At 58.1% G+C, this 11,472-nt stretch overlaps 4 protein-coding genes across 4 annotated transcripts; 3 read left to right on the top strand and 1 right to left on the bottom strand.

The window, feature by feature from the left end:
* Nucleotides 1-100: 100 nt before the first annotated feature.
* Nucleotides 101-4,315, top strand: MKK02DRAFT_21814 (putative cyclin binding protein; the record flags this gene model as incomplete). Its single annotated transcript, XM_053086468.1, has 10 exons — nucleotides 101-326; nucleotides 378-1,783; nucleotides 1,853-2,220; nucleotides 2,323-2,447; nucleotides 2,514-2,651; nucleotides 2,718-2,949; nucleotides 3,012-3,062; nucleotides 3,117-3,184; nucleotides 3,239-3,686; nucleotides 3,739-4,315. The coding sequence occupies 10 exons, from the start codon at nucleotides 101-103 to the stop codon at nucleotides 4,313-4,315; spliced, it is 3,639 nt and encodes a 1,212-aa protein (XP_052948839.1).
* A 948-nt stretch (nucleotides 4,316-5,263) lies between these two features.
* On the top strand, nucleotides 5,264-6,190 carry MKK02DRAFT_42106 (uncharacterized protein; the record flags this gene model as incomplete). The annotated part of the gene is made up of 4 exons (XM_053091842.1): nucleotides 5,264-5,313; nucleotides 5,380-5,472; nucleotides 5,542-5,802; nucleotides 5,839-6,190. The coding sequence occupies 4 exons, from the start codon at nucleotides 5,264-5,266 to the stop codon at nucleotides 6,188-6,190; spliced, it is 756 nt and encodes a 251-aa protein (XP_052948840.1).
* A 1,074-nt stretch (nucleotides 6,191-7,264) lies between these two features.
* On the bottom strand, nucleotides 7,265-7,923 carry MKK02DRAFT_31319 (uncharacterized protein; the record flags this gene model as incomplete). The annotated part of the gene is made up of 4 exons (XM_053088258.1): nucleotides 7,265-7,497; nucleotides 7,520-7,584; nucleotides 7,611-7,786; nucleotides 7,831-7,923. 4 exons carry the CDS (start codon nucleotides 7,921-7,923, stop codon nucleotides 7,265-7,267), a joined length of 567 nt encoding a protein of 188 aa, XP_052948841.1.
* Nucleotides 7,924-11,002: 3,079 nt separating this feature from the next.
* MKK02DRAFT_5925 (uncharacterized protein) lies at nucleotides 11,003-11,470 on the top strand (the record flags this gene model as incomplete). Its single annotated transcript, XM_053093679.1, has 1 exon — nucleotides 11,003-11,470. A coding segment is annotated over one exon (468 nt), but the record flags the coding sequence as incomplete, so codon positions are not given.
* Nucleotides 11,471-11,472: the final 2 nt, after the last annotated feature.

An 11,472-nucleotide genomic window follows, 5' to 3' on the forward strand; every position in this document is an offset into this window, starting at 1 on the left:
AATCCCCTCATCTTCCTTTCTCTCGCCCAGTTGTGCAGATGGGCAGGTACAAGTCAACCCAGTCTTGCACATAGCCGCCTCCATCTCAACTCCACGCGCGATGGTCAAGTCGAACCAGCCGCTGCAGATCCGGCTGACCGAGCCGGTCGTCTTCCTCCGCGGCCCCTCTACCGGTCTCGACTTCCGCGGTCGCCCCATCGGAATCGACACGGATGCGCCTCCGGCAATGCTGCGGGGTCTCTTGACGCTCCGACTGACAAAGGGGACGAGGATACGGAGTATCGCCGTCAAGCTTGAAGGTGTGAGCCGGACGGAATGGCCAGAAGGTATGTCTTGCGCGATAAGAGCTAGCTAGAGCACCGAAGCTGACTAGACAGGGATTGGACCCCGCCGACTGGACACTTTTGAAGAACACACCATCATCTCCGACTCGACGTCCTTCTTTGACGCCCGACGGAGGGGTTCGCGGTCCCGAGATCGCTCGACCCGGCGCGCAGCGTCCGTCGGACCCGGAGCGTATATCGCGCAGTCGGAACAATCCTCGGACGACGCGGATCACGATCATGAGGAAGTCCCAGGGGATGGAGGGGAGGACTGGACGGCCATCCGGTCGCCGAGAGGAAGGGAGCGGGAACGGGGCGTTATACCTCGTTCGGCGAGCGCGATGCCGGGGATGTTGGCGGGTATGGGAAGCTGGGATGGGAGTCAGAGTGGAGAGTCAAGGCGGCCGAGCTTTGATGGAGGTCCAGGATCAGGCTCGAGGGGGAGGAGTGGGGCGCTAGAGCCAGGCGGGCTGGATGGTGTGCGGGGCTCAGACCGGAGGGGGCCCAGTCCGGCTTACACCCCTCGTGCACAGAGTCCGGCAGGCCGCGCTCCGTCCTCGCTCCGCTTGAACGATACCGCTCGACCATCACGGGAGACCGTTCTGAGCCCCATCCAGTCTGCCGCCCCATCTCGCGCTCCGTCCGACCGAGACAACAGCGCCGAAGCGATTCATCGTCGGCCGTCTGGGAGCGGATCGATACATATGGCTTCGGAAGAGGTGGCGGAGGCTACCGAGCCAGAGTCTGAAGAAGCAGACGCGGAGCTTGAGATGGAATCGCCAGGAGTCATGGATGAGAACGGGGACGAGTCGGAGGCGGAACCGCAAGGAAGGAGACCTACCGACATTGACGAAGACCACCACCACGCCATCCGGTCTATCCTCTCTGCGGGCCCATCGGGGGGCAGGCGCCAGAGCTCAGGCGGAGAAGTCCGCTTTGCCCCTCCGACGCGGGCGACGGCGATAGAGGGCGAGGAGGATATTCCCGAGGGACACGAAGGAGAGACAGAGGCGGAAAGCGCGGCACGACGACAAGAGTACCATCATGCCCATTCGGCCATATCCGCCATATCGGCCGTGTCTACCGCTCACAACTCGCCAGCTCCGTCCAGGCCTGGATCGGTCTACGCTGCGTCCCGTCCAGGATCGGTTCGGCCGCGCGCATCCACAGATACCTTGCAAGGTAGCGGTTCCGACCATGCCGCCTCGGCCCCAACCCTAGCGGTGGCTCCTGCTTCGGAAGCAGCGACTACCGCTCAGCTGTCACCGCAGTACGGCCTGGGGGATACCGGGCCTTCCGCGTCTGCGGCATCATCGCGTCCTCCGAGTCTTTTCGCTCCAGACTCTCGCCGCCCTTCTCGGCCAGGAAGCATGCACCTCAGCGCCGCATCGTCCAGTACTTCTCTACAGGAAGTCCGACAAGGCCGGAAGAATCGGCTCGGGAGCCCTTCGACTATCGTGGTCAATACGGACCCGAACGACCCTACCGCCGGGGCAGCGCCCGAGCTGCCCACTTCCCCTTTGGCGCAGGGATCGACGTCCGCTTCTCGCCCGCCTTCCATCAACAATATCGCTGGCGCTAGCGGAGGACCGTACGGTCGTCCTTCACTTCCAACCTCGTCATCCTCCTCCACTTCCGGTCCTCGGGCAGAAAGCAGCGGTCCGAACGGTATCGACGGAGGGAGGAAAGGTCGGTTCTCCCTCGCCGCGACACTCCGCGGACTGAGCCAGGACGTCAAGGACCGGGTCCGCCAGTCTTCCAAGTCCCGAACAAGACAATCATCTACCGGGCCGGCATCCTCCTCCACTCGCGCGCGGAACGGAAGTACGACCGACATCCCCGTTCCTCCTCTGCCTGCAGGACACAGACCCTCGCTCGGTGCTCGGGAGAGGGACGAGTCGACCTCGCGTTCTCGCTCGACACACCGCCAGACATCCTCTTCCTCCTTCTTCCACCCGGATGCGGGGCCCGTACCCTCCTCTGAACCGTCTATGCGGAGCGCGATCCGCCGTGGTTCTGGCTCATTCACGCGCGATCCGGACTTTGTGCCGCCCGGAGGATCGAGGGGGGCTGCGCGGATCAATACGAGCAGGGAGAGGAGTGGGAGTCGGATGCGGACGGAAAGTCCCGCTCCGGGGCCGGGGCAGGCGATGGATAGGCGGACGAGCGTGATGGCCGACGAGAGAAGAGGGGGGAGGAGTGAGAGTCGGGGACGAGGGAGGAATAAGGGGATGAAGGTGTTGACGGATGCATTGGGGCTGGGGGATGGGCGAGTGGATGTGGAGGAGGAAGGGGAGGATCAGCATAATTGGAGAGAGTTCAGGAAGGGTGTGTTATGCCTATCTTCCTTGCCGCCTTGTGGGGGTAAAGTAAGGGGAGGAAGCTGATCGACAGGGACATACAACTACCCCATCTCATTCCCTATCCCCGTCTCGACGCCGCCTACCGTCCACGCCGAATTCGGCTCGGTGACGTACCGCCTGAAAGCGACAGTCGTACGCGTCGGCGCGCTTACACCGAATCTGACGGAAGAGGTCGAGGTGTGCTTTATTGCCACGCCGCAAGAGGATGACCTGGAGGAGACGGAGAACGTCATTGTGGAGAGGCAGTGGGAGGAGCAGATGAGGTGTGTTTAGTCACAGTTAAAGCCGAGCAGCGTCGAGGAACTGGGGGACTTGGCTGATCCAGCAGATATCAGATTGCGCTTAGTGGAAAGGCGTTCCCTATTGGCGGTATCATGTGAGTTGGCATGGTCCGCACAGATGCAAATCGGTCCTCAGCTGACGATACCAGCCCCGTCAGCCTGCGCATCATGCCATTGATGAAGTGCAAGATCCACCGCCTGACCTGCGTTTTGGAAGGTCAGTTCGCCCTTCCGGATTGTCGTCTGAATGGCACGAGCTGACCCCGTCCAGAAAAGACCGACTACTTTGCCCAAAACCGTAAAGTGATCCGACACGAAACCCCCCGCCGCTTCTCCCTCCTCTTCATCAAACAACTCGACACGCGCCCCTCTGAGCCTTTGTTACCCATCATCTCCGAGACCTCTGACGCGGCACGTACATCCCCACTCGCGCCCCTCGCCCGCGCCGCAGCCTTATCGAACCCATCGGCGTTCACCAACTTTGCGGGCGAGCACGACGAGGACGCGCTCTACGCGGGGATGATGGATCCCCTGGGTCCATGGGCGATGGAGACGGAATTACAGGTTCCGGACTGTGCGGTCAAAGTGAGGTTTACGGCCAAGCATGAGAAGAGCAATATGAGCGTTAGTCATTGGTTGAAGGTGACTATTAGGGTGGAGAGGGGGGATGATGTCGCGCTGGATAGTAAAGGAAAGAGAAAGCAGTTTGATATCATCATGTGAGTCAGCCCGTGTACACCGGAAAGGGGAGAATCGCAGCTGAAATCCTAGTGAAACGCCGATCAAAATACTCGACTGCCGTGTCAATCCACAGTGGAACTCGCTCCCTACATACTCGTCTAACTCGCCTTCCTCTACGTCGGCCTTATCAGGCATGTGCTCCATCCACGGGACAAAGCACACTGCCGCTTCTGCTTCCTCTCGGCCCTCAGCGCCCACCCGAAATGGCAGCGGCGGTTCACCCTACCCCGGCGCAGGTACATCCCGGATTGACGGCCTCCCCGCGCCGCACACGAACGGTACTGCCGGACCTAGCGGACAGAGGCGGGAAGAAGGGGACGATACCCTCCTCGAGCGGAACATTGTCTTTGATCGGCTGATGAGCGGGCAGGAGACCGAGGCGGGGGATGTACCTCCCAGCTATGGCGAGGCGTTGGCTGCTCCGGCTGGAGGTGGAGCGGAAAGGGGGAGGGACAGGAGAGAAGGGAGTGGGAGTACGAGTCGGAGTGCGACGCCCACGGGCGCGGGGGCGGGATCGGGGGGAAGGTTGGGGAGGGTGAGGGATGATTCGGGGACGGGAGAGTATGGTGGGAGTCGCAGTCGGAGTAGGTTGAGGCAGGAGGTGTAGATAGTGGATCGTAAAGTCATCCAGATGTCAGCTCGAGGAGGGTCTCGGACGCGACGCGAGCGGTTCATGGCTAAAGATTGAACGTCTAACGCAGGAAAGAGAGAGGATCGCGGGATTTGGCAGTTCCTAACTTGTACTGAAGCCACCGGGCGCCTGCGGACTCAGGAGGGACGACATTGAGTGAAATACTGACACCTGAGAGGACGACAGCGATCCACACTGACCAATACAACATGAGTCTAGAGCTTCTGCGCCCCAGACTAAAGCTTATCCGCCCAGACTTCATTCACACTAACAAACCATCCTAGCGGTGTCTTCAGGCTCGAGCTGACCGTTACTGGACTCATTCACCCCTAGGAGCCTCGACGCCTGATTGTCCGCCCGAGCTTTGCAACCATCGGAAGGCGCATGCAGGAGTCGCCGAACGTAGTATATGGAACAATCGAGAAGATCGCTGCGGAGATATCACGCCATCGGTCATTCCTTTGAGGCTCACAGCTGATACGCTGCTTGCCTTCGATCCCTTCATCTCTGCCCTGAGTCACACGTAGCTCGCCATTTCGGAACGCAGGATGGACTACCGACCTTTCTATCGGCCCGCTCATTCTCACTCTCTTCACTACATATATCCCTTCCTCCTATCCCAATTCTCACTCTACCGATACTCATTTGAACTTTGCAGTATGGACGGTGAGGTCGCGCTTGCACCAGTTCCCTCGCCGCCAATATGCACTAATTTCAGTGACTACCAACGATCGTGTCAGAGAAGACTTCCACCCCAGATTGACAGAGGACTCACGGGCGCAGCGTGAGTAAACGTTGGATCTGTACGCAGGCCGCTACTGACGTAAAAAAGGCTACCGAACGGGCATGGAGACCGCGATGGCGCTTCGAGGCATTTTTGTCTCTCTGATGGATGATGTGTGCCCGAAAAGCTCAAGCCCAAAGATGTCGGAAGAATTGTGCCTTCTACTGGGGAACAAGGATATCCCTGAAGAGTAAGTAGTCCTCGCGACTAGCACGACCCCCACATGTCAATTGCCGTCGAGGCTAACTCAGACCAGGATCGTGGCGCCGTGGCGCGGGTACAGGGTCGCGAAGGCCGTCGAAGCAATCGCTCACGCTGCCGCCTTGTCGGAAGAGGAGACGTGTGCGATGTGAGTTCAGAAATATCAGCACCAGTCGACGATCAGCACGACTCTGCGGTGCGTTCGCTGAGATCATAGCCTCGAGGTTGTCACAGAGCTTGAAGGAGAATGCCACAAGGTATTTGAGGGATGCTGTCATCTACCAACAGACGGTGGCGCTTCTGGCCACCCCACACCAAGCCACACTTGGACGGAAGACCTGTACCTGTCGTACTGGCCCGAAGATTCACGGCACTCCCTCCTTCGGATGCGAGATGCGATTGGTGAGAGCGATGTCAAGGCATCCCGGCGCGACAAGGTCACTGACAACATCACCAGCATTTGGCTCGCACTGAAGGAGTGCGTACCATAGCAGGTCCCCGCTGACTGACGCAGAAGCACCATTCCCGGTCTGAAAAGGTACCTCGATACCAAACCTGACAAGAGAGCGGAGACCGGCATGGACCTGGACAAGAAGCAGTCCAACCTGATTGAGAGCATTTGGGGGCTCTTCAGAATGGAGAATGGAATCTTGCCGGGCGCTGATTTGGGGACCTACGCGACTGAGAGCGAGCAAGCCCCCTGCGACTCGCTGGGAGCGACATCCAGCCCCATCAAGAGCTTCTGGGATCCTGACTTTGCTGACAACACGCCTGCCGAAAAGCTTCAGCTTGCGGAGAGTCTCATGAGCAAGATCGACCTCTTCTACAAGAACATCGATAGCCTCGTCAACGAGGCACTTTCCTAGAGATGGTTGGGCGCTTTCTGAGTTCCGATTAGACGGAGATAGATGTCTTCTCTTGAGCCCTGATGTTACACGCACCCATTGTTGCTGATGCCTCTGACCCATTCGTTTCACGTTGATCCACAACGCACATCATTCTCCCTTTGCCCATCAGGATAGAGGCACCTCACCGATCCCTTTCGAAGCCTGGAGGGATACAAGTATAGACGTAGCCTTTTCCATGGTCCCGGATCATTTCGTGCGATGGTCACACCGCACTGTATCCAGGCTCCGGGGCACGCGCATCGGTATATCCCGCGTCATGCTGTCCGGTCCTTTCACTACTTGCCCCTCGTACTCTAGCCCCCCTCTGAAGTCTGACTTTACCCCATCCTTTGCCTTGGCTCCGAGCGCATGGAGACTCGGCGGGCTCCCGCGCAGGGCAGGTTCTGGCTCCCTTGATAACCCCTCACGTTGTGGTGAAAAAGGGTGGAAGCCGGGTGATGGCTAGCGAAAGAGAGGAGATCGAGGTGAACCAGGGAGGACTGGCGCACAGGAGAGGGTTCTAATCTGTTGAAGTTTGGAAGGTAGAAGTACAAAAGCAGAATGAAGATGCATTGGACACGATCAGGTCTACTTATATAGTCCTGCTGGCGTCGCTGCGTCGCGACACCGACGCGACGACACGACGCCGACGAGTCGCTGGGACGTCGCTATCACCGGGTGGATGACAACGGGAACCACAGTAGAGTCCGACGAGGTGGACGAGCCCGCGTTGGAAGGGACGTAAGAGGCGGTAGAAGCACAAAAGCAGAATAAAGATGCATTGGACACGATCAGGTCTACTTATATAGTCCTGCTGGCGTCGCTGCGTCGCGACACCGACGCGACGACACGACGCCGACGAGTCGCTGGGACGTCGCTAGACGACGTCTCACGTCTCTATGTGCTACAGGATACTTGGGTGGCGGCGTTGCCTCGCCGCCACTCAGCGCCGTCAGTCCGACACTAATGTAAAGTGTCCGGACACCCGGACAGACAATTCTGTCCGGCCCGTACAGTGACTATCCCGGATATTCACCTAGCGCTATCTCAGATCTAGTCGGCGCCGGCGCGGCGCCGCGACGCCGTGACGTCGCTGCGACGTCGCAAGGACATCCAGCGACGTGCTCCTGTTCTGAGATCTGTCGGCGCAGTCGCCCAGCGACGCGCCGCTATGCTCCTACAGCCAACACTCCCCCTCGTGACCATATGCTCTTGTCCTGGGTCAGGGGTATAAATACCGCCCTGACGCCCGCCCCTGGGTGTCTCAAACTTGTTACCCACTTGTCCTGAATATACCAAGCCACACACCCAACACCCACACACCATGTCCAACCAATCCTCCAGCAACCCTGATCACGCCGGTGTCCCTTTCCCTGACTGGTACAACGATGCCATCCACGCAAAGATCTGCGAAGGGGAGACCGTACCGTTGTTCCAAGGAATGGGGACGGGCGAGTTGAACCGCGAACCATGGACGTCCGAGAGCATACGAGCGTACTGGGCGTAAGTGAGGCCCGGCGTGTCCGGCTGGGGAGAAGCAGGGCGCGGCTGCTCAGGCTCGTCGAAGCTGGCAAGCTGGACGTCAGCACCAGTCAATCAATCAAAGGCGGACGACTCACGAACTCCGCGATCTCAGCATGGATGGCATCGTTGTACCAGTCAGGGAAAGGGACACCGGCGTGATCAGGGTTGCTGGAGGATTGGTTGGACATGGTGTGTGGGTGTTGGGTGTGTGGCTTGGTATATTCAGGACAAGTGGGTAACAAGTTTGAGACACCCAGGGGCGGGCGTCAGGGCGGTATTTATACCCCTGACCCAGGACAAGAGCATATGGTCACGAGGGGGAGTGTTGGCTGTAGGAGCATAGCGGCGCGTCGCTGGGCGACTGCGCCGACAGATCTCAGAACAGGAGCACGTCGCTGGATGTCCTTGCGACGTTGCAGCGACGTCACGGCGTCGCGGCGCCGCGCCGGCGCCGACTAGATCTGAGATAGCGCTAGGTGAATATCCGGGATAGTCACTGTACGGGCCGGACAGAATTGTCTGTCCGGGTGTCCGGACACTTTACATTAGTGTCGGACTGACGGCGCTGAGTGGCGGCGAGGCAACGCCGCCACCCAAGTATCCTATAGCACATAGAGACGTGAGACGTCGTCTAGCGACGTCCCAGCGACTCGTCGGCGTCGTGTCGTCGCGTCGGTGTCGCGACGCAGCGACGCCAGCAGGACTATATAAGTAGACCTGATCGTGTCCAATGCATCTTCATTCTGCTTTTGTACTTCTACCTTCCAAACTTCAACAGAGGGGTATGAGAGGGATACGAGGAGTGTGCCGAGCCGTATAGATGTCGATGGGAGTAGCACCGAGTGTCGAATGGCCAAGCTGCAGGTGAGACAGAGCAAGAGCTACATGAACATGTATGTGGCTAGTGCTATGTACGGTGATTGACGATCTATCCAACGCTTAGCCATCCATGGCTCTCGTCAGCCTCGCCTGTGTGCTGTGCACGGACCTCCTCATTCCTCGTTGTGTGGCGGAATTGTATCAAGCCTGCGCTTTCCCCACAACCCCCTCTCACTTGCGGTGATGACCCCATCACCCTGAATGTCTCCCATCGAGGGAAAGCGCTCTTTCGGCTGCCTACCAATGTACCATACCTCGCAAGGGCAGGCTCTCCATTAGCAACGACCTCGATGTCGAACAGCTCAAAGGCTGTGCGCAAACTGATTCCGCTTCGCCGCTCTCGGTCGCAGACTGATGCGGTACTGGATCTAGGGGCTCTTCCTTTCCATCTACTCATGGTTGAAGTACTCCTAGTCGTTACTGCCAACAGACCATCCATTTGGCTTAGTGTGCTTGACGCTTGTTCGAGTACGGCGAGTCCAGCTGGGATTGGCTCGCTCCGCCTCTCGAGGTGTCTGATCTGGCGTTGACAGCTTTTAGCTAGTCAGTGCTTCGTCAGTTATTGAATTGTGACCATAGTCAGTTGAATAAGGACCAGGGTACCTATTGCATACTCTGGCTGGCATCTATTGCTACCATTTAACAATCCTTGGGTGCCTTTAGGCTGGGTCTTTGCTCTTCTTCTGGAACCGCTCGTGAGGGGGTTTCCAGTTCCTCCCCTTGTACCCGCCTCTGATGTCAGGAATGGGCAGTGACTCCCTCGACCTCTTCAGTTTGTTCTCCATGCTCTCTTGAACAATGGGCACCTTCTTGACCTCCTCCTTCGGCGCGGCGACAGGGTCGTAAACCACCTTGTACCCATAGAGGCCTAGCACTCCATCCATCGTCTCGTGCTCCTCCAACGCCAGCGCCTGGTGATCCACCGCCATGATCGCCTGACAGTCCAGACCATGCTCGTTGATCTCCGTGGACTCGGCCCACTGGTTGACGTTGGCCAGGTCGACTTTCCGGACGATGTCCATCAGCTCGTGCCTGAGCCATTCCACCTCGACGATTCCCCGGCGGCATCCGTTCTTGTTCCAAAAAGGGCTCAAGACCATCAGCTCCTTGTCATTCCGGAAGTAGCGGTTCTTCCGGAAGTCCTTGGGGTTGCGCAAAACGGTCCCTCCATTCGCATGGAAGTGGGGCTCGAAATGGCAGGTGGTTCCTTCCGGGTGTAACTCGGACGGTTGAAATTGGAGAGCAGGAGGTCCCCCGGTAAGCACCATTGAAATGCAGAACGGGCAACCCCACTCCTTCCTCTTCCTTTCCTCCTCCGCTTTGGCCTTGTCCGCCCTCTGCTGAATAGCGGCGAGGTTGGCCGCGGCTTTGGCTTCAGCGGCGACAAGCTCTTCCGCTTTCTCGCGCTTGTATCTTTCGAGGATGCTTAGTCCAGACTGGACCTTCTGATCTGCGCCTGAGTCAGCATTCCCGATCCCATTGTTTTGAGTAGTGTCAGCCGCACCGGGATGGTTAGGTGGGTTAACTTTATCATCTCTCATCTCCGACCAGGGCTCTCCGCTCTTGCGAGCTTCGGGCATAAGAGGCCGAAGGAGGAGCGATGGCTGAGGTCATCAGCAAGATCCTCTCAAGTGGATACATCAGGCCCATCAAGTATGATCCCGAGTATCTGAAGACTCACCCCATCATAGTTGCCATAGACGCAAGTCAAAGTGGTGTTGGCGCAGAGCTAGCCCAAGTCGACGAGAACGGGGTGGGAGCCCTGCTAGATTCGTCAGCAAGTACTTTAATGAGGTACAAAGAAGGTACTCACAATCCAAGCTTGAGCTATTCGGCGTCTTCGTCGGCTTGCTCGCGCTGAGGATATGGATACACGGGTGCCGAATCGTCCTTGAGCACGACTGTTCGTCCCTCAAGCAGATGGTGAGCGCTCCGAGCCACTCGTCGGCGGCAGAGTCTAGATGGTGCATGAGCATCCTATCTCATGACATTGTGTGGAAGCACGTACCTGGAGTAAAGCATAAAGTCCCAGACGCGCTGTCGAGGCGTAGTAGGCAAGAGGAAGACTCCAGCGACGAGGACCTCGAAGAACCCATCAATATCCGATGCAATGTGGGTGACGTCGAGACCGACGGCACTGGCAGCGACGGGGATGATGATGATGACGAGGAGAGTACCGGGGTCGGCACTCCATATGTTGGGGAGTGGGGGGAGCTGTTCGCTTTTCTGAAGTATCAGCGCACTCCAGCCGGACTGAATGAGAAGGCAAGAAGGAGGTTCTTCTCCAGAGCTTTGGGATACACCCTCTTGAAGGGGAAGATCTACAAGCTGAATAGCAAGAATGGCTTACCAAGAGAGCTCATAGTCGAAAGGAATAGGCAGCTGGCCATCCTAGACAGCCTCCATGAGGGAGCAGGCCACAAAGGTCGAGCCGCTACCTATGCCAAGGTGTGGAGCAGGTTTTACTGGCCTAATCAGGTGAAGGATGTCGAGGAGCACATCAGGTCTTGCGCTGAATGTCAGCACAGAGACTACCAGAGATATGAAGGGGAACTCACTAGCCCCGAAGTCCCCACCCTCTTCGGTCAGATCCACATCGACTGCACCAAGGTGGCGCGGAGAAGAGACATGCCGCCAGGAGTCCCTACTGTGCTAATTCTCGCAAGAGACAGCCTGACGGGGTGGTGTGAAGGAGCAGCCCTGCCTAACCAGAAGGCAGAGACTGTAGCCAATTGGTTCTTGGGACAAGTGATCCCAAGGATAGGATTGATAGGACAATGTACTGTTGATCGAGGAACAGAGTTCAAGGGGCAGTTTCAGTCTGTCCTCGCCAAGTACCACATTAAGCTCGTCCGCAC

Source organism: Dioszegia hungarica, assembly GCF_025882075.1.
Source record: "Dioszegia hungarica strain PDD-24b-2 chromosome Unknown MKK02contig_5, whole genome shotgun sequence".
NCBI classification, from domain to species: Eukaryota; Fungi; Basidiomycota; class Tremellomycetes; order Tremellales; family Bulleribasidiaceae; genus Dioszegia; species Dioszegia hungarica.